Source organism: Thrips palmi, unplaced genomic scaffold, assembly GCF_012932325.1.
Source record: "Thrips palmi isolate BJ-2018 unplaced genomic scaffold, TpBJ-2018v1 HiC_scaffold_5, whole genome shotgun sequence".
Classification (NCBI taxonomy): Eukaryota; Metazoa; Arthropoda; class Insecta; order Thysanoptera; family Thripidae; genus Thrips; species Thrips palmi.
The window spans coordinates 15,100,625-15,122,123 of NW_023144632.1; the positions used below are offsets into that span (position 1 = coordinate 15,100,625).

The following is a 21,499-nucleotide window of genomic DNA, read 5'->3' on the forward strand; positions in this document are numbered from 1 at the left end:
TGCACTTCTAAGTGCGAAAATGGACCCAAAAGTGCTAAGTCGGTGAGTGAGTGCACTTGTAAGTGCAAAAATGTTTCACCCGGGAAAAGTGCGAAGTTTCTCGCCTCTCATTGGTTCCCATGCGGCGCGTAAGTTTGAATTACGCGCGTCAAGGGCACGAAAAATGTTGGTTTGGCGGGCGAAAACGACCGGTTACTTAAGAACCTAACATCGCGAAATATCCCAGGAGTAACTCCACCCCAAGGTGGACCGAGATCTGGGATTGGGTCACGGATTCGGTTCAAACTTTGTGGGTTCAATAGGTATCACTAGGACCTATCAACCCTCAAAGGAAAGTTGGCTAGCTCAAATAGAACCTGAGATATTTGCATTTTTCTAAATTTGACTAATGAAGCGGCAAAATGTCGCTTTCTGATTTTTTATTGGTAAAAGTTGTTTGCTTAGTTCTGGCTTATGTTTCTTCTTTCTAGTCGTAAAAAAAGAAGAAAAATGTTGGTAGGTCAAGATTTGTACGTTGCTTGGTTTGGCCTATTCGAGCAATTTTGTCGAATTCATCGAAACTCTCATACCCAAAATACTCCACCTTGGATTTGACCCTGGTACGTCTCATTTCACTTCTTTTACTCTAATAAACAATTGCTATAGAGTCCCTAGCACCAACAATTCCATAAAAGCCAGAAAAATCAAAAACTCAATTTTTCAATTTTCTACTTTGACCTATTTTGGGCACTTTTGTCAAGATAAGGGCTTCTACATGATCTTGGGTGACAGGAAAGATCCTCCCTACCCTCAATTTAGATAGTATCAACACAAACAAAGAGACCCAAACTCAAGTTGCACTAGAAATTGATAAGGAAATTGTTTCGAGCAAATTTTGCAAGATTACGAGGGGTGTGAGAAATTTAAATCGGAGGAAAATGTAATGCTTCAGCCAAAAGTGGATTTGTGGTTCATTAGTTAGCTTTCTCAAGTAGGTTTGGTGCCCTTTTAACCCTGAGAATGTGCCACCTTGATAATCAGTGTTAAAACCCTGTTTTGGTATGGGGTTGTTGGACTTACGATTTCAACTCATAAACAAAGTAATGATCCATTTACTAAGGTTGCTTGCAACGTGTAAGTTCAACCGCTTAGTCTTGGTCATCTGGCTGGTCTCAAAAATTTACAAACCAAATGGAACCAGGCTCAGTTATTGAGACTAAGCGGTTGAACTTAAATATTGCAAGCAACCTAAATAAATGGATCATTACTTTGTTGATGAGTTGAAATCGTAAGTCCAACAACCCCATACCAAAACAGGGTTTTAACTCTGATTATCAAGGAGGAACATTCTCAGGGTTAAAAGGGCACCAAACCTACTTGAGAAAGCTAACTAATGAACCACAAATCCACTTTTGGCTGAAGCATTACATTTTCCTCCGATTTAAATTTCTCACACCCCTCGTAAACCTGCAAAATTTGCTCGAAACAATTTCCTTATAAATTTTTAGTGCACCTAGAGTTTGGGTCTCTTTGTTTGTGTTGATACTATCTAATTTGAGGGCAGGGAGGATCTTTCCTGTCACCCAAGATCATGTAGAAGCCCTAATCTTAACAAAAGTGCCCAAAATAGGTCAAAGTAGAAAATTGAAAAATGGTGTTTTTGATTTTTCTGGCTTACATGGAATTGTTGGTGCTAAGGACTACATAGCAATTGTTTATTAGAGTAAAAGAAGTGAAATGAGACGTACCAGGGTCAAATCCAAGGTGGAGTATTTTGGGTATGAGAGTTTCGATGAATTCGACAAAATTGCTAGAGTAGGCCAAACCAAGCAACGTACAAAACTTGGCCTACCACCATTTTTCTTCTTTTTTTACGACTAGAAAGAAGAAACATAAGCCAGAACTAAGCGAACAACTTTTACCATAAAAAAAGTCAGAAAGCGACAATTTTTCGCTAAATTAGTCAAATTTAGAAAAATGCAAATATCTCAGGTTCTGTTTGAGCTAGCCAACTTTCCTTTGGGGGTTGATATGTCCTAGTGGTACCTATTGAACCCACAAAGTTTGAACCGAATCCGTGACCCAATCCCAGTTCTCGGTCCTCCTTGGGGTGGAGTTACTCTTCTGTAATAAAAACTTATTGTTTTTATTTCCTCATGGATAGTTTTGAATTTGTGAAATTAAAGCCTCAGTAGCTTTGACTCTGTTTAATTTTATGGATTTAATTAAACTTGACATACCATAAGCCATTCTTCTTTAGTCTATTGAACATTTCCCCAAAGAGAACTTGCTGTTTTAACACACTCTGAAATGAAGAATTGCACTTCAAAGAGTAAAAATCACACTATGGGGGGTAAAATTAGCACTTTTGGCGTTTTTCACCCCTGGTTTCACTTTTGCACTGGGGAGTGCTATCGACTTACTACTTTGCACTCTGTAGTGCAAAATTAGCACCTCCAGGAGTGGTCCATTTTCGCACTGTGAAAGTGTGAAATTTGCACCACTAGGAGCGAATCAGCTAGAAACTTTTTAGTGAGCAGGAACACCCTGGAAATCGCCTATATCTTTCGCCATAGGGTTCCTGGGAAAACCAGGTACCGTTTTTACTGTAGAGTCCTTCCTTCGCGTCGAATGGAAGATTCAGAATACAGCAGCGGGACGGCGCTGGGAAACAGCCGAGACTGCAGTGATCCGCTAGGAATGCCCTCGGCGATGGACTGGAAGGTGACTGCCGACGGACGCGCTCGACTCGGCACGGCTCGGCTCGGCTCGGCTCGGCTCGGCTCGGCTCGGCTCGGGCCGAGGCGGCTCGTGTGTCCCCGCTGCTCGCCGCTGTACCAGCACAGCAGCTGTGGTGTGGCTCTCGCTTTATTGCCTTTAATTTGGGTTTATGCTGTAAATTAATGCAAATTGTCACACCAGGGCCCCGCCTCGCCGCGCGGCCTCGGCCTCGGCGTCGCGATGGCGATGCTGGCGATCCGGCGGTCGAGTTTTGTTCGACGGGCGGTAGGCCATTCGGCACGCTCCTCTGTCAGGCGCAAAAAGAAGACGTCGATGGACGCAATCAGGACCCCCCGGCAGGGCTCGCTCTGGCACGCTGGCTTGCTGTCCGCACCGATTATTTGTCGATGGGGAAAATGAGCTCTTAAATCAACTCCCCCACATTCTCGCGAACCCGTGCAAAAAAGTTTCCTTTTCGTCTATTTTGGGCGGCGCGCGCCGGCAGCACGGCCGTGGCCCTCACCGTAATTCGATCGGCCGGGCCAAACAGATTATAATTTGATTATTTGAGCGGTTCTGCGAGCCGCCGCCACCGAGACTGTCAATACGCCGAGAATCAGTGGGCGCAAATAAACCGCCGGGGCGTGTCAACACCGCGGCGCCGGTGGAGGGGGGAGTGGCGGCAGAAAACTTGGCGCAGCGCGCCGAGCAAGCGAAGCAAGCGAAGCAAGCCGGGCACGCCGAGCGCGAGGCTGCGATAATTCCGTGTCAAGCGAGTTAGCGGTACTTGCCGGTCCCAGCGGCCCAACAGCGTAACAGTGTGACGTGTAACGCGGTAACGTCGCACCGTGACGATAAGTGCACACAGAGGAGGGGCGCCTCCACGCCGCGTCAGCTTGGCCGGCCACACACGCGAATAACGGCTAACTCGCTTAACTGGCCGCCGGGCCGCCAGTGGCGCTAGTGGGCCGAACTGAAGAGCGTGCCCCGAAAAAAAGCAAGGAAAAAACAAGTGATGGTTGACAACACGCGCGCGGCGTGCGTCGCTCTGGTTTAATGAAATCAATTGGTTGTGATGCGCCGAGCCGAGGTGCATGGGGGTCGCGGTGTTCCGCTCTGCCTTGGCTCTGCTGGCGGTGCACAGTGGGCCAGAGGACGGTGGAGTGGCCAAAATTCTAGACGCGTTTTGAGCACCAGAGTCGGTGAATAGCACCCGAACTGAACCGAATCCCACCAATGGATTGCGTTCCGAACGAGGAATCCATTGGTGGGGTCACACGCTCGGTTCGAGATGAAGCGACTCTGGAGCTCAAAACGCGTCTGGAGTTTTGGCCGCTGGAGCGCGCTGCAGTTGTAGCTGCAGGGCCCAGCGCTACCCACCCACACGCACTGCTATGATACGGGGTCGTGAACCCGCTCGTTGCGGGGCTCTGTCTTCTGACCCACTGCTTCGGAAACCCGTTGCTTTTCCAGCCTAGGCTCTGCGACGCGCCCAGCACCCGCCACGCGATCCCCTCGTAATGGCTCACATCCTGGGCGGCATTACATGGCCCCTAATGTGTGTCATGAGGTTTCGCCCCCGCGGCCCCCACGGCCCCCACGGCCCTCGACGCGGTGCAGGGCCGCCGGCACTAGGGCCGAGGTCTAGGTCCTGCGCCCTGTAATGCCTCGCAGTGCGCGCGACGGGGTAGCCCTTCCCATCACCGCCCCATCAAACACGGCAAACGCACCATTTTGTCGTTCTGGTGCGATTGCAACAGTTAAAAGTCACTTTGGACATGGAAACAAATCGATTTTGTCATATGTCCGATTGGTGACGTCTGAGCCGGATCCGGTTTCGGTTCCAGCGCGGCTCACTCCACTCCGGTGCAGCAGGGCTGACTGTCTCCCTCGCACCCACGCGGGACGCGCCACGAGAGCGACGCAGAGCGACGACGGCGCAGTTCGGAGGGAGTCCGAGGCCGCGCCGGGATGGGACACGACGGGTCGGCAGGGGCTGGGGCCGGGTGGGATGATGCCACCAACAGGATCATCCACTGCAACCCGTAATTCGGTTAGGCTACCCCTTTGCCGGGTCCGGTTCGCAGCGCCGCAACTCCAGCCGGCCCGGCGCCAGATGCGGCCTTCTCGGGCGGGAGCCCCTTAAAGACGCCGACGGCCACGCTGCGAGCACGCCGCGAGCGCAGCAAAGTCCTCGGACGCACTCCACTGAGTGTTTTCAAACCGCTTCCAAAGGATGTCGGTCGGACAACGGAGAAAGCGCGAGAGAGACGGGCAGATGCCGGGACGGACGGGCGGACGGACGGACGGGCAGGGAGAGCAGAGGGGGCCCGGCCCCGAACAAGTGACGTTTATTAAGTTTTATATTAGGGAGTGGAGCGGCGGCGCGGGGACGCTGGCGGGGACGCCGCTGCTGTCACTCACGGCCTATTAGCCGAGTATCCAGTGCCAGTTTTGATCGCTTGTGGGTCAATACGTAATGCCTCGCGTCGGTTAGATTTCATTCCGAGAATAATAAAACGCATCAACTCCGCTCCTCCTCTCTCCGTCTATCACCGCGCTTTTTTTTCTTCACAAATAACTGTATCGTGAATGACCAGAGGAAAACTGTTAAACGAATTAACGCCGCTCGCAAAAGGAAATCTTAATTATTCATTAATTCAAAATGACGTCACCATACGCTTTGAGTCCGATCGGAAGCGGATGGGGGCACGCAGACAATGCATGCACTCTCTCTCTCTCTCTCTCTCTCTCTCTCTCTCTCTCTCTCTCTCTCTCTCTCTCTGTCTGTCTCTCTCTGTCTCTCTCTCTCTCTCTCTGCTCTCTCTCTCTCTCTCTCTCTCTCTCTCTCTCTCTCTCTCTCTCTCTCTCTCTGTCCGAGTGAGAGACTCGCTGTTGTGTAATTAACGTCGAGCACCCTAATTGCCCACATAATAAAATATCAAGTGACGCTTGCGGGCCCTCCCCCTCCCCTCCCCTTGCCTCTCCCGCCTCCCTTTGCTCCGCACTCGAAATCATTAATTTTCAATCACACGGATCGGCCCGATGTTCCCAAGGCCGCCGTGCGGGTCCCGAGCGGCGGACCCTAGATTCGTTTCTAATTTGGCGGGGAGGCCCTGTTTGTGTATGGCGGCCTTGCCGGGCTCGCCGGAGGCGCAGCGACGCGCAGCGGGTCGGGGGCAGCCCTGGGGCAGCCTGGCGCCCGGCAGGCAGGCACCGCGGGAACACCTGTGTTCGGCGGGCCGGTCGGGCTGCCAGGCGCTCCACGACGCTGCGGCCCTCCGCGGCATCCGCGGCACTGCGCATGGTTCGGAGCGGACGACGACTGCGAACACCTACGGGGCCGCCCTGCACCAGGCCTGGATCCGGGATTTTTGTAAGGAGGGCGCGAAGCATTACTTTTTGCCGATTTTCAGGCGCAAAGTTTAGTGTTTTTAGACTAGCTTCCAGGCAGTGAACCCGATGACGGGAGAGTTTACCCCTCCCCTGGATCCGCCCCCTGCCCTCCACGCCCCACGGCCCGCGGCCCCACGGCCGGGCCCGCCTCGCGTTAACGTCTCCGCGGCCTCGCAAAACGATTCGCACTGACAGCATCCCTGCATCGGCCGGCCCGACTGGACTGGGCGGACCGGAGCGGGCGGCATGTGTTGACATTCACGGGGCCGATGCGTTCCAGCTGCGAGCGGAATCTCAGCGACCAGCAGAGCAATGGCTACTATGCCCTGCCGCCCAAGGCCAAGCAGTGTCTCCTTTCATTCATCCAGTGGCACTCTCAAGATATTGAAAACGCGGTGATTACGAGAGATTGCAGAAAACAAAAGACCCCCCCCCCTTTTCCCCCAACTTGAGTCAAGACTCGCAAGCGTAGGTATGATTTGCCGCATGCATCGGTCAAAACAACAACACTGCTTCGGGAATGGGTCATTTAACATTGGGTCGAAAGGGTGTACACTCTCGAAACCTGTGACCCGACTATAACGCACGCCAAAAATTATCGAGGTTCTGCTGAAAACTGCCCAAAACAACTCCAAGAATGGGCAAAATTTCGAGAATTTCTCCTGTTACGCACACAATCTCGGGTGCTCACGGACGGACAGAGTGACTCGAGTGTTATGTGAATGTACCCCGTGGCACTCACGTCGAATATTTACTCGTTTCATTCGCGAATCGAGTGTTAATTCGGCCCGGACAATGCGGCACTCTGTTCTAATGAATGCAACCCTTTTCTGAGAGCGACGCCACTGAGATAGCCGTGTTTCTCTGCGTGGGAAGTGAACAGCAACACTCTCTCACCTTGTGGGCCAGCTGCTGCGAGTGCAGCACGGACAGCGGCCCCGCCGATCCGAGGCACGCCAGGCCGGAGGACAGGGTGGGCAGCGGGCCTGGGGGACCGACGCCGCCGACGCCGCCGACGCCGTCCTCGCAGGCGAGCAGGCCGGCCTGGGAGTAGAAGGCGGCCGAGCCGGCCGTAGCGCTGGACGAGGGCGCGCCTCTGGGGAACAGCGCGCTGCCTGCCGGGCCCCCCAGGGCCCCGCCAACCAGGGCCCCGCCAACCAGGGCCCCGCCAACCAGGGCCCCGCCAACCAGGGCCCCGCCAACCAGGGCCCCGCCAACCAGGGCCCCGCCAACCAGGGCCCCGCCAACGAGGCCCCCTCGCCACGCGGACCGCGGCAGCGCCAGCAGCCCGCCCAGCAAAACACTCGTCACAAGCCGGCGTTACACGCGCCGAACGTGGCGCGAAAGACAGTCGTCGCGTCGCCGCGTCGCCGCGTCGTCCACGTGGCCGTCTGGAGCGAGAGCGTCGCGCGCGGAGTGCACTGCGTGGAGCGCGACGTGCGGTGGCGTAGTGAGTGAGGCTGTGCCGGGAGGGGAGGCTGGCTGGTCCAGCGGCTGGGGAGGAGCCAGGCGGGAGGAAGTGGGAGGAGCTACGGCCGTGGAGGGGATGGCGTCGCGGCGGCGCGGGGGCGGCGCGGGGGCGGCGCGGGGGCGGGGAGGCGCGGGCCGAGGGCTTGATACGCTCGGCTCGCCCCGCTTGCTGGTGCGGCCTAGCGCGGCTTGGCGCACTGTCTCCCCGGGTTTGGTTTGTTTCGCTCTTGTTTACTCGCTTTATTGTGTGTGCTTTTTCTCCGCCCCTCCCCGCCCCGCCCCCGCCCCCAGTGCATCTCACCGCCCCCCTCAGCGTCTCCAGAACTCCAGGACAAAGTCGCCGCGTGTGCGAGGCAGCCACTAAGCCACGAGCCCCGGGACGGGGACCGGCACCGGGAGGCAGCCACCCTAACAGGCTAACGAATGAAAAGCCCGTGTCTAAACTTTGATGGGGTGCGCGGCGTGTCACATGCGCGCGCCATTGAGACACACTCGAGACAAAAAAAAAGAATTTGTTTTGTTCGATGGGCTAAACGCTAGCTGCGATCAAACATCCGATTCATGCCAACGAAAATTCGATCCATGCCACTAAAGATACGATACATGACACAAAAACTCCGACACATGCCAACGAAAATCTAATAAAGCAATGACCAAAAGCTGCTTGTTAAGACGACACCAAACCTGTCTGACGACACTAAACCTCAGGTCAGTTTTTCCCGCGTAAAAATGTCGTGGCTACACTATTTGTTTTGTTGGTACCAGATTACCGAGGGACTTTTCAAAAAGTAAAGTAAAGTAAATCCAACACCAAAAATAAAATTACAAATTTACTAAATTACTCCATCAATTACTCCACGCAACGAAAATAATCCAAGTAAAACAAAGAAAACACCACGAACATTGCAAGAAAAGCGAAAAAGTGAGGCAATTTGGCACTAGATGAAGGCAGTTCCACCGCCCTGTCGCGCCCCGGCATGCGGTTTACGCCGAGCCCGACCCGCCCGTCGGCGTGGCAGCGCGTCTCAGCCACTCGAGGAGTAAATTCTGGCCTCGCCGTGCCGCCGTGCCGTGCCGCCGTGCCGTGCCGTGCCGCCGTGCCGTGCGCACGCAGATAAAAATTGGTTTACGACCTGCCCATACACGACGAGCACTGAATATTTGAAGCGAGTAAAATACGGGTGGGTGGGGGTTGGGGCGGCACGCTGCGCGAGGCAGCCAGGCAACGCCAGGCAACGCCAGGCACTGCTGGAATGAATTTCCCGCCAAAGTGAAAGAGTAGTGCCGCGAGTCCCCGCCAGAGCGCGCTGCCGGCGCTGCCAGCGCTGCCAGCGAAATCTCATCCATTTCAAATCAATCGCGAGAGGTGAGGTTTCTATAGCGCGCGCTCCGCGGCTCAGCGTCTCGGCGGAGCGAAGGAGCCAAGGAGATCACGTCAGGGCCGGGAGGCGTTCCATCTCGGCTTGCGGCATGTCGGGGATGAAGGGGGACTCGAAGAGGCACGGCGAGGAATGAGAGGAAAAAGGAGGTTTACGCCGCTTCGCTCGCTTTGCCTGTTTTGCCTTCGAAGGGCACGTCGGCTCCGATTCCTTTCCACTTGAGTGAGTTAATATTTTAATGATCAGAGTGTTGGTGTTTCCTCGTTTTTGCTGCTGTCAGAGAGATTTCAATTCTTTGTTGGTCTTCTTCGTCCTTTACAGGTTGCCCTTGCTTCAGGTGGTCTATTCGTCTTTTCCACTTTTCTCAGCTTTAGGCAGTCTACTCGCCCTTCAGTTTTTCTTTGCTTTCGGCACCTTGGCCGAACACACACTGTTTTCGCGGTCGTGCGGTAATAATGCATAAGAAAACAATGTTGTTTCCAAGGGCGGCGAAGTAAGAAGTTGGCGCGTGCATTGTGACTGTGCCCAGGGCGGCCCAGGGCATCCCAGGGCGGCCCATAGGCCCTGCGGGGCGCGCAGGCGATATCGAAAAGTTACCGCGTGAGGATCGTATTGACTGCCGGTATTGGCAATCGGCGGATTGCCGAGCCGCGCGAAGAACAAGATGGCAGACCCGCCCCCATACGCCCCGAGCCGCACCACAGTCTGGAAGTAAAGGAAAAACAAGGCCACGGCGGGCATTTTCGGGAATCATTAACCGGAAGTGACCAGACTCCTGTTGCGCGAGACAGCAGTCGAATGAAACAGTCAGAAAAGAAAGTTGCTTAGATTTGATTTGCAATGCATTTGTGTTGCTGCTCCGAATTAATTTGCACCGCTTACTTACGCGTTGGGATCTGGAGAGGCGAGGATTGGCTATGGCGTCTGCTGACCTCAAATCCAGGGCCCACAACAAAAATACTCAATGAATTTTTTTCTGTACCCGTTTTTTTAAAGCAGTGAAAGCAGAAAGTAGTTGTTGAACTCTTTGACACCGCTACACGCACCCGGCTCCCCTTGTGTGCTATCGTGCAAATCGGTCGCTAATTGAAAACAAATGAAAGGTTAGTCCGGCCCGACACCCTCGGCTCGGCGTGCTCGCCCCGGCCGGCTGGAGCGGCAGTCGAGGACTGCAAGGGCGACGCACTGCAGGTCGAGGTGGCTCCCCATTCAGGCTGTCGTGCTGCGCTGCTGCACTGCGAGGCGCTGCCGCGGCCGCCAACAAAGTCCGCCCGGTTTTCGCACGCAGGCGCTGGAGCTTTACTTTCAAGCACCCCTTTTACTCTGTTTCAAGCACTCGTTGGATCTTGGCCCTGACTGTAGTCGCTGTGCAAACGCGCTTACGCTTAAACGCAGCAGGTCGGTACATCTGTAACGTCAGAACGTAATGCCAACCCCGCAGAAACCTAGAACGAAACGCCGTAAGGGAGCTGAAAGAAGCCAAACTTTTGTGCCATTTCTTAGCAGTGGCGTGCCGAATAACGAGTAGCGTCTTGCCGTCGAATCCAGTTTCCGGAAGTGAGACCGGAAAGAAGAGCGATGAGCCAATCGGCGTGACAAACGGCGGGGAAGTACTCGCAGTAAGTAAGTACGAGCGCTGGGCGCCTGCAGGGCCTCCAGCGCCTCCAGCGCCTCCAGCTCCACGGATCTCATCTTTCCTCCCCCGGGACCGCACCCCTCCCCCCTCCCCAAACGCCATGACGGCGGCGGGCGCGGCGCGGCGCGCACGGCCGCTTGCCACTTACGACCGGCGGCACGGCGAGGCGGCACGGCGAGGCGGCACGGCACGGCACGGCACGGCGGCACTTGGAATTTAAGAAGGCGTGAGAAACGTGTGCTGGCTGCAGCGGCGCCTCCGCCTGCCTGGCCTGCCCAGTGGGCCGCCTTACGGTGGAGCGAAATCGATCCGTGCCCTTGCCCTGCCTTGTCCTGCCTTGCCCTGCCGTGCCCTGCCTTGCCGTGCCTTGCCGTGCCGTGCCGTGCCATGCCGTGCCGTGCCGTGCCCTGGCGTGGCCAGCCCGGGCCTCAGCGTCGCGATTCGGCCAATCAAATTCCCTGGTCGGCTCGTCCAGCCGTCCAACACGGCGACGTGAGCCAACTCGGCGAGTGGAGTGTGGTGGAGTGGCGTCCCCCGTCCCTGCAACGCCGCCCGGCCGTGCCCGGCCGAGCCGCCCCGACGCTCGCGGCGCCGCGCCTGACGGGGTTATCTCGTCAGGACGGCGTCCAAACTGCGTGGCGGCACCGCCACTCCTCCGTCGCAAGCAAGACGCCCGGGCAATTCAATTTGCAGTGCTTGATGCAAACGGAGACCCGACTCTTTTCCGGGACCTAACCGAACCTACGTCGCGACCCGTTTTGAGCAGCAGAGCCGCTGATGGGATGGGAGAGCAATCCATTGGTGGGGTCACACGTTCGGTTCGAGTCCTGCTTAGCGACTCTGAGCTCAAAACGCGTCGAGAGTTTGGCCGCCTCGACCGGTCTCCTGTCCCACTGTGCGGTGCGGCGGCGCACGCGCGGCGCCATCTTGCCGAATGCCGATGCAAGGGAATCGGCTTGCCGCCCGGCTTGCCGTGCCGCCATCGCGGTGGGGTGCTTCGCAGTGCCTCAGTGCTTGGCCGCGCCGCTGCGCCGCGCCAGCAGCAATCACGGCCCGGCCAAAGGCAATTAGGTGGCGCCGTGCCGTGCAGAGCTAGCAGTGTAGTCCCCGGCAGGCGCCGCCAGGCCAGGCCCGCTCGGTCTCTGTCGCACAGTGGGCGCGAGCAAACGCCGAATCGACTCAGCAGCGAATTAGGGCGGGTCACCTCGTTGGGGGATTCCCTATCAGTTCCTGGCCGGTCTTCGGGAAGAGTTTGCGGGGTGGCGGGGAAACGGCGCCGCGGGGAGGGGAGGGTGTCGCGTCCCCACCCACAGAATGCTGCGGAACAACCTGATTTGAGACATGCCGAGAACGACGCCAAGACGACGTGCCGGCGCGGCGTTAATTCGTCGCCCTGTCTCACTCGCACGACGGGCCGGGCCCCGCCGCGAGTGCGAGAGAGACAGCGACGTGAGCCGGCGCGGCGCGACACAGTGCCCGCAGTGTTTCCACGCATGCGAATGGAATGACTCCTAATTGGTGCTTGCAGAGCTCTCGCTCTCATCCTCATTTGTCGGCGCGACTCCTCGGCGACGACGCGCTCCCCCTGCCTCCCCCTCCCCCTGCCTCCCTCTCGGGGTGGCGGGGCGGCGGGGCGCAGTAACTCACTCCTCGCCGGATGAAAGAGAATCTCCGATTGTCTCTGATCCGCAATATAAACCACGCTAATGGATCGAGTGCGAGCTCGGCGCGCGGCCCGGCAGAGCGACTCGGCGCCTCGTCGGTCTGTCTCTCTCGCACCCCGGCGGCACGCCCCAGGACTACACGCGCGAGAGAGAGGGAGGGAACGACGTGAGCACTGCGATTCGGAATCAGCCTGCTGGTCATTTATATCCCCCTTCCCCTTCCCCCGGCCCGTTTGGCAAAACAGGAAGATAGTGCGGAAGGAGGGGCGGGGCGGGGCGGGGCGGGGCGGGGTGGCGCCGTGCTTCCGGAGTAGTTTAAGCTTCAACGGCTTCCGGGCGCGCTTTTCACGCCGTCTGGAAATCAGATGCTGCCCCTCCTTACCTACCCCCTCCCTTCGCTGCGTCGCTACCCCCTTCGGGCCTTCGGGTCCCTCCCAGCCACTCGGGGGCGTCGGCAGGCTTCGGCCAGCCAGGCCGGCTAGCCTCAGCTAGCCCCAGCTAGCCTCAGCTAGCCCCAGCTAGCCTCGGCGGGGGAGGCGGCCAGCGGGCAGCAGCGGCGGCGCGGGGCGCGGCGGGGTGTCGGGCTGCGTGGCGGGGTGCGGCAGGCGGCCGGGGTGCAGCACGGCCACCACGGCCTCTGCGGGTAGCCTCGCCGCCTCGCCGCCTCGCCAGCCTCGCTACATTGTTGCGTGCTTCTAATGATCCGATCCACTCCACGGTTTAAGGTTGAGAACCTCTTCCACCCCTTCGCTCGGAGCAGCGCTCCCCTACGGCACTGCTGCTATACACACACACTTTGCACACACACGCACTCAGCCTGGGCGGCTTGTTCGCGTGCTGTTGTTTGCCTCCACACTACCAAATCAAAAGCGTGATAAACGAGCCACTTGCACTGCGGCACCGCGGCGGGGAGAGGAAGGGTAGGGGGAACCAGAAGCCCTCGACAGTGTAAATGTTTTTCCTTCAGGTGCAGCAGGTCCCAATAAGGACGCGTTGACTGCAGTTACTTCGGTACAGTGCCGCTCTCAATAAACTGTCCTTGGTGTGAAAATGACTTTCTTCCTGACCCGAGAACAGTTGAAAAAGCTGTAGACGATGGTGTCCTACGTACGCGTCGACCTGGTCAAAATTTCGCCAGAAGGAGTCGAACCGACGCCTGTACACCCTAGACCACCACGGCTCATATGGTCCTGGGTGGCCGATGTCACGGGTTTGAGCCGCACTGAGTGCGGCAGTAAAATTAAATAATATGTGTTGGGAGTCGAACCTCCGACGTGTGGGCTTGTTGTACACGACTCCTCTCAGGTGGAGTCGCATTCCAAAGTCGTTGGAAGGCGAGAGCGTAGAGGCATTGACACGTAACAACGAGGTTGGTTGTTCGAGTCCCGCCGTTTCTTTGCTCTTTTCTGCACGCTAACAGGGCGAAGCGATCAAGCCTGGCCTCATACACACCGCCTTACCGCCAGGTCACCATGAGCTGCGGAGGCTGAGAGCGTAGAGGCGTTGTTCTCCCAACCTGGTGGACCGGGGATCGACGCCCGCTGGGTCCGCAATTTTCGGACCACATTCCGGCTTCGCAATTTTGCGTCGACGGGCGCTTCCCTCGCGGTGATGACTCCGCTCACTCCGTGACGTATACAACCTCTCGGCAGTCGCCCATCGTGCAGAAGGTGACGGGTGGCGTATGACTCCATTGTACCAGGCAGTGGCTTGCCGAGTGCGGGCTGGGGCCACTGGGGCCCCCGGCGAACAGTCGTGTCGCCGTCGGGATGAACCCACGCACCTGATTGCCGGTTACCGCACTGATTCCCTCGAGTTGGCAACCCCTTCCTTCAAACAGAACATTGACCGCATCGCACCACCTCGCTTGTTTTCCCAGTGGAGCCTCGTCGCAGAGCATGAGGCATAATGCACACGCCTCTATCTTGCTCTATTCGCCCCGGGCGAGTTACAACGTCTACTGCAAGCGCCCCCTCTGGCCTCCACCACGCGCAGCGTCGCGCACCATCTGTTGTGAGGCGCTGCATCCAACCCTCTCGCACCCTTGGCGTGGGGTATGGCCGCTCCACCCCACGCTGCCGCGCTGCCTAGGCGCGCGGGGTATCGCCGCGGCGCTACCCCTCACCCCTGCAGCGCGGCGTCGCGACGCGCCCGAGACGCGCCCATCCCCGCCGCGCCGCCGTTCAAACTGTTGGCGCGCTAGCCGTGCCGTGGCGAGGCGCGTCGGCCCGTCCTCTGCAGTGGCGTCCCCTCCGCGAGATGGCGCGCGCTGCGCGGCCGCGACGCTCTGCGCGCCCTGCGCTCCCCGACGCGCGGCGTCTCTCCGCAGCCAGCGCAGCCAGCGTGGCGCCCCCGCCCCCGAGCGTCCCGACGCCGCCGGGGCGTCTTGCCGCGCTTCGCTCGCGTGGGCCTTCCCTGCCTCCCCGCTCGACCCCGCGCAGCGCCGCCGGCGGGTGCCCCGGCGGTGCCCTCGCGGTGCCCACCATGGTGCCCTCACTGTCTCGCCGCGCTCGACCCGGAGCACTGGGCAGCCCGCTGGGCTGTGCCGCGTGCCGTGCCGCGTGCCGCTGAGGGGCCTCCAAGGCCGCGCGCCGCGCCGCGTCCAAGGTCGTGCCGTCGGCCGAGTGCCGCGCAGTGCCATGCTGCACCTGAAGCGGCGTCAAGCGGCGTCAAGCGGTGTGAAGCGGTGTGAAGTGACGTGAAGCTGTGTCAAGTGTCGTGAAGTGGTGTGAAGTGCGCTAGGGCGGCGTGAAGTGGTGTGAAGCGGCGTGAAGTGTCCTGAAGCGGTAGCCACGATGCGGCGCGTCGGTCTGCTCCTGCTGCTGGCGCTGGTTCACGGTGAGGGGGCGGACCTCGCGAGGCCCTCGCTCTATTGCCGTGTGTGCGATTCGCTGTGATTTAATTTATTGTTTCTCCAGAGGGCCGAACGAGCTGGGAAGAATGGTGGACATACGATGGAATTTCAGGTAAACGGCATGCATTTGCGCTCTATCCTCGCTCTCTGCCGTTTCCGAAAATTTTAAAAAGTTGCAAACTTAAAGCATATGACTGACTTCTTTGCGTCCGATTTCCTCACTAGAAATTGCTTTTTTACTGGTAGTAGTGAGAGAACAGTACACTGTGAGGCTCCATTAAGTGCAGCGTTGACCGCCTTGTGGTGCAGGGCCGGGCTTCTGGGGGCTCATCAACCCCCAGTGGGGCCTCTGCAGCAAAGGTCGCCGGCAGTCGCCCGTCAACATCGAGGCCGACAAGCTGCTGTTCGATCCGCGGCTGCGGCCGCTGCACGTCGACAAGCACAAGGTGGGCGTCGTCACAGCGCGGGAAAGCTTGGCCTTGCCTGCGGGGCGCGAATTCTAATCTTTTAAAATTGAGCTGACATCTCTGTCCCCCTCAGATAAGCGGCTCGCTGCACAACACGGGCCAGTCGCTCATGCTGCGCGTCGACCAGGACTCCAAGCACCACGTCAACATCTCGGGCGGGCCGCTGGCGTACCGCTACCAGCTGCAGGAGGGCTACATCCACTACGGCACCCACGACGGCCAGGGCTCCGAGCACCGCGTCGGCGGCCAGGCCTTCCCCGGCGAGCTGCAGCTGTACGGCTTCAACGCCGAGCTGTACCACAACATGTCCGAGGCGCAGCACAAGTCGCAGGGCATCGTGGCCATCTCCCTCATGCTGCAGGTGGGACGGCGCACAGCGGGCCACAAGACCGGTGGAGGCGGTCAAAATCCCAGACCCGTTTTGAGCTCCAGAGTCGCTAAATGGACTCGAACCGAACGTCTGTCCCCACCCGTGAATTGCAAATGAGGAATCGATTGGTGGGGGTCACACGTTCGGTTCAAGTCCCATTTAGCGACCCTCGAGCTGAAAAGGCGTGTAGAGCTTAGGGCGCACTGAGCAAGGGTTGATATTCCAATTGCATTTGGCGGTGTAGGCACGGGGTAATGATGCATTAATCTCAATAAGGCGGGGCCATCCATCATCCACAGGCAGCACGGCAGGCCGGGCAGGCTCGGCAGGTGGCAGCGCATTGCCTTTCTGCTTCCCCTTTTTCGGGATGGATCGTGTGGGAAGGCTGCGTGTTGTATTGCAGGCCGCGCGGGTCGCCGTGCCATCGTTAGCAACCCGAGCCACGCGCGGCCGCGGCCGGCGCGGTCCAGGCCTGCATCGCGTCCTCTCCGGTGTCCAATCTGGCGACCGCGCGCCGCCGGGCCGTCAGGCCGCCAGGCCGGGCCGCCAGACAACCAGGCCGCCATCACTCAGCCGCGGACGCGTGCCCTTCCTGTCCTGCTTGTGCGGCGTGGCCAGGGCGTGGCGGAGGGGTGCGGGTGACCCAGGGTGCCGCCCGCCTCACAGTGGATCACGGTTCCCGCGAAGGAGCCGGGGCGGTGGGGCGATGTGGATGTTCAAGAAGGTGTGAAAAGAAGCGACACGTCGAGCTCGTTCTGTGGCGGGTTCGGTTGGCTGGTGTGTGTCGGCCCCGCCGGCACGGCGGTGTCGGCCACTCACTTTCACTCACTCACTCGGCGTTAGGCCGCGCCTCGGCCGCCTCAGCCGCCGCGGCCCGACGCCCCTCGAGTCTCTTTCTAATCCGCCGCCCCTCTCCACCTTCCATCGCCCCTTTCCTCGCCCCCTTCGCTCTGGCAACGGGAGAAATGCGTCGCGCAATTATTTTTAATTGGGTTGCCTTTGGTGGCCGTCGGTGCCCCGACGGTGCCCCGGCGTGCCCCGATGGCGCTCCCGATGCGGCGTGTCGCGTTGCCGTCTTTTTCTCGCGGCGCCGTCACGTCGCCGTCACGTCGCCGTCACGTCGCCGTCACGTCGCCGTCACGTCGCGTTACGTCGCGTCACATCGCGCCACGTCGCCGTCACGCCGCGCCCGGGACAAGTGCACCGGGCCAGAAGACCGGTGGAGGCGGCCACGTGGCCGCGGCGGGCGTCATCCGAGTTTGCCCCGAAAAAGGGTTAGGGATCGGCCGGGCGAGTCTCTCGGCTCGGTGAAGCGAGACGGCGCACAGTGACCCAGAGGGCCGGTGGAGAGGGCCAAAATTTGAGACGTGTTTTGAGCTCCAGAGTCCTTAAATGGGACCAGAATCGAACTTGTGACCCCATCAATGGATTGTCTCCGAACGAGGAATCCATTGGTGGGGTCACACGCCGGTTCGTGTCCTGCTTAACGCGTGTAGAGCTTCGGTCGCGCCGTGCTTTGGCCCACTGTGCGGGGCTGGGTTGGGGGAGGGAGGGGGGGCTGCCCCGACTACCCGTCCGAGCGCCGCGCTGGACCAGCCCAGTGCGAATCGGTGTCTGACTGTGTGGCTGTTTGGCGGTGACCTGTTGCAGATCGGGGAGACGCCGAACCCGGAGCTGCGGCTCATCACGTCGGTGTTCAACAAAGTGCATCACCGAGGTGAGCGAGGACAGAGTTTCTCCAATTGTTTCACTGATTGCTGAAGGCAATGCCCGTGGATCTTGAAGGGCGAACTGAACCCTCCCGCTGCTGCCTTCAGGTCAGACCACGCCCATCCGCCACCTGTCGGTGCGCGCGCTGCTGCCCGACACCAACCACTACATGACCTACGAGGGCAGCACCACGCACCCGGGCTGCTGGGAGACCACCGTCTGGATCCTGCTCAACAAGCCCATCTACATCACCAGGCAGGAGGTGAGCGTCACGGCACTGGTACATGTTGATGTGTGTTTGTGCGTCGCTGACAATCTGCTCCTCCAGCTGTATTCGCTGCGCAAGCTGATGCAGGGCTCCCCCGAGACCCCCAAGGCCCCCCTCGGCAACAACGCCCGGCCGCTGCAGCCGCTGCACCACCGCACCGTGCGGACCAACATCGACTTCTTCCGCGAGCAGGTACGACCAGCAACGGTTCCCTGAGAGCACCGCCTGAAGCAAAACATTTAAAGTCTTGTTATCTTTTGTTCAGGGGAAAAACTGTCCGAGCATGTACAGAGACATGCACTACCAAGGTAGGCAGGCAACCTCGCCAAGACAAACTAATCTTTAATTCACAGCTCGGTTTCACAAATGTCCTCTATTTTCCCTCGCAGCGACTACCTGGGCCGACAACGAGATCTTGTAGAAAGCTTACGAATACCACAGATGCCATTCGTAGAGCATCGACAAAGCAACGATACATATCAATACTTCCTGCCTACAGAAAAAAATTGCTGCTCAAGAAAACATATCGTAGTGTACTTTTGGACATTAGTTGTAGAATGGAGTGTTTAGGAAACCAGACTGTGCTAAGAAAGTATTATTATTCTATATAAGTTGGTCCTGGTACCATCAAAAACGTTATATGCCATAACTATGGTTTCGTCGTCGTAGTGGATGTATCATATGACTGTGCATAACATTATTGTATTATTTGACGAATTGTTTTTCTTCCCCTGTCCTTCCTCATTCGCACAAGCCAAGCGGTGACCCTCAGATCTGTGCCAGCACCCATTAGGCCCGCAAACGCCATTTCCGCGTCCAGGCCCAGGCCCTTCCCGGGCCCAGAGAAGTAAAGCAAGAAGCCAGCCACTTTGATTGCGTTGCTTTGTCATTCGGAGGACGATTACCGCGAGCAAGGCGGTGCCGGGGGCCGGAGGGGGGAGGGGGGGGGGGGCGAGGACGAGGCGGGGACACGCGGCACCAAGTCACGACCAGGCCGACTTCCGCGGCAGTATACTTTTATTGCGGTGGTGCGGCCCGCCGCGCCCCTCCCACCAACGGCAAACACTACACACACGATCAATGCGCCACGAATGAGATTGCCAGTAATCATATTAGGTAGTATTCGCGCAGGGGTCGAGAATCTCTCTTTTCGTACGAACCTGTCACAAATTTCGTTCCTAGACCGGCGGGGTCATAAAGGGTGCATACGACAAAACTGTGACGCAACCCTTGCCTCCGATTTTTCTTTTATCGGACAACGGGACGTCCTAGACGTGGAAAGGCCACTAGAGCTGTTGAATTATTGCCCAGGCGTTCATGGAGCGTGCACTCTGAGTCCTCGGTAAAGAAAATTAACAATACCCAAAAACCTCAGAAACAGAACCAACACTATTACAAACAACTTGAGAATAAATCGGAATAATATCAGTATCCCACCTTATACACGGCCAAAAGGGCTTCCTGGTTTTCCCAGGAACTCCCTGCATCTTTCACTAGCTGTACCGGAGGCTGCCTGGGAAAACCAGAGGCCGCCCTGCAGTGAAGGCGCCGAGCGCGGCGCAGGTGAGAGGCGAGGCCGAGAGAGCGTCCCACGGATTCATCAATAAGCTGCCATAGTTTTAATTGGACGCGGTGAGTAATGGCGCACCACTCGCCGCTCCGGCTGTCTCTGCAGTCTTGACTGATCGCTGAACCTGCGAACCTCGGTCGCGCGTTGCGTTTCACGCTGCAGCACGCCGACGCGGTGTCGCTGTGCCCTTGGAAGCGAGACGGCAGTGAGCTCAATGATTGACATCGGTCGTGGGTTGGCTGCACGGCCACGAGGACACCTTGCCTGTGGCCAAGGACAGCACTGCCTCTCTGAGCGCCACTCCGCCTGGCCGAAGCGACCGGTGGCGGCGAACAGATGTCGATTAGCGCAAAACGCCGCGATAGCGGCGCCATTGCAGCGCTCGTTTGCATAATCAGATGGTTTAGCGGTGTGCTGCCAGCCTCCCCTTCCGGGTAGCACTGTGGTGGCACTGTGGTGGCAGTGTGGTAGCACTGGCGACGTGGACGGGGCGCGCTGCTGCGCTAGTGCGCCCCGACCGCAGGCGAGACTCGTCGCCCTACTGACAAAGTTGAATTAGTTGAGGGTTGGCGGGCGTGACGTCCATACTCGAGGCCTCGCTCGAGGCGGTCTGGCCCGGCACGCCCACGCCGCACGCGACGCACGCGACGCACGCGACGCAGTCGGCCTTGTCTTTGTCGGGAGTGCTGCAATCCCACCTGGCATGGATGCTTCCGTCGTCTTTTCATTTGGTGGATGATGCATCATCTGCTGGGGAGCTCTCCGAGAGCGCCGGTTGTCCGACCGCCTGGCTCGGCCTGGGCGGCCTGGCGCGGGGGTCGAGAGTGCGGAGTCGGGGCGGACGGCCACGGCCTGATGACCCACGGACATCTCGGACCTCTCGGACCCGGCGAGGGATCTGACAAGCCGAAAGCCCTCCACTCGACCCGCGCCCCGCCCCGCCCCGCCCCGCCCCGCCCCGCCCCGCCCCGCCCCGCCCCCCGCCCCGCCCCGCCCCGCCCAGCCCCGCACCGCCCCGCCACAGCGAGCTGACTGGCCGAATGGCAGGGTCGCGTGCGCAGGGGAATCGGTCCGATGTGTATCGCTGCGTCCTGCACTGCGAGGCAGTGCACTGCGGAAGGCGCTGCATCACGAGCATCACAAGGCACTGGACGGCTCTCCATGCAAGGCACTGCACACTGCCATAGCACGGCACAGAGCACCAGAGGGAACTCGAACCGAACGTCTATCCCACCGCAATGGAGTGCTCCCCGGAAGAAGAATGCATTGGTGGGAACAAACGCTCAGTTCGAGTCTCATGTAGCGACTCTGGAGCTCAAAACACGCCTAGGAGTTTGGCCGCCTCCATGGGTATTCTGGCCCACTGTGCAGTGGCCGTCAGGGTCTATAAACCCTGCACGCTTTTCAAACTTGGTTAGGCTAGGTCAGGTTTGTATGGTCCCGGTGCGCCAAAAATCTGTTCGGAAAGTGCGCAATTTTCAACGATCCTGCGACATAGCGGAATGGACAGCATCTGAGCCTTGTGGCAGGATGAGGGGAAGGCAGGGGAAAGGGGCGGTCTGGAGTCTCTGGATAGATTAAAGAAGAAACTTGAAGCCAAGACGGGGGGAACATTCAAGACCAGACATTTGTACGTGCGCGCCCACACGCACTCACGCACGCACACAAGGGCAGAGCGGGGCGAGGCAAGGTGGGGCGCGGTGGGACGGGGCGGGGCAGGGTGGGGTGGGGCGGTGGAGCAGGGCGGGGCGGGGCGGGGCGGGGGCGGCCTGGTGCACCTGGTGCGACGCGCGGAGCGGCGGCCCGGCGTCCCCGAATCCAAACTTTGATTAATAAACTTGGCCTCTGCTCAATTGAGCTGGCGATGCTCACACAAGGCGGCTCTGGGCCCGCTGCTGCCGCGCCGCTGCCGCGCTGCCCGAGGTAACTCGGCCAACTTGCAGTGGCTGCACTCCCCTTTTACAAGCTGGTCGGTAAACACGGCCGAATCAGCGAGCCGACTTTCGCCGCCCCGC

At 58.7% G+C, this 21,499-nt stretch overlaps 2 protein-coding genes across 2 annotated transcripts in view; one reads left to right on the forward strand and one right to left on the reverse strand.

Annotated features, from left to right (window-relative positions):
* Positions 1-7,090, reverse strand: part of LOC117651204 (paired mesoderm homeobox protein 2B-like) — a 29,312-nt gene extending 22,222 nt beyond the window's left edge. Inside the window, exon 1 of the mRNA XM_034395016.1 lies at positions 6,994-7,090. The gene's annotated coding sequence lies outside the window, so the exon portion shown is untranslated. The remainder of the gene's footprint in view (positions 1-6,993) is intronic.
* Positions 7,091-14,849: 7,759 nt separating this feature from the next.
* On the forward strand, positions 14,850-18,600 carry LOC117651349 (carbonic anhydrase-related protein 10-like). Its single transcript, XM_034395310.1, has 9 exons — positions 14,850-15,083; positions 15,164-15,211; positions 15,409-15,545; positions 15,640-15,927; positions 17,587-17,653; positions 17,754-17,908; positions 17,975-18,106; positions 18,180-18,222; positions 18,304-18,600. The coding sequence occupies exons 1-9, from the start codon at positions 15,041-15,043 to the stop codon at positions 18,333-18,335; spliced, it is 945 nt and encodes a 314-aa protein (XP_034251201.1). The 5' UTR covers positions 14,850-15,040; the 3' UTR covers positions 18,336-18,600.
* Positions 18,601-21,499: the final 2,899 nt, after the last annotated feature.

Excerpts from the sequence above, each read along its gene's own strand:
- LOC117651349 (XM_034395310.1), top strand. The coding sequence starts at position 15,041 with ATGCGGCGCGTCGGTCTGCTCCTGCTGCTGGCGCTGGTTCACG. Across the intron at positions 15,084-15,163 it reads GCTGCTGGCGCTGGTTCACG|AGGGCCGAACGAGCTGGGAA; the intron begins GTGAGGGGGCGG and ends TTGTTTCTCCAG. Across the intron at positions 18,223-18,303 it reads CAGAGACATGCACTACCAAG|CGACTACCTGGGCCGACAAC; the intron begins GTAGGCAGGCAA and ends TTTCCCTCGCAG.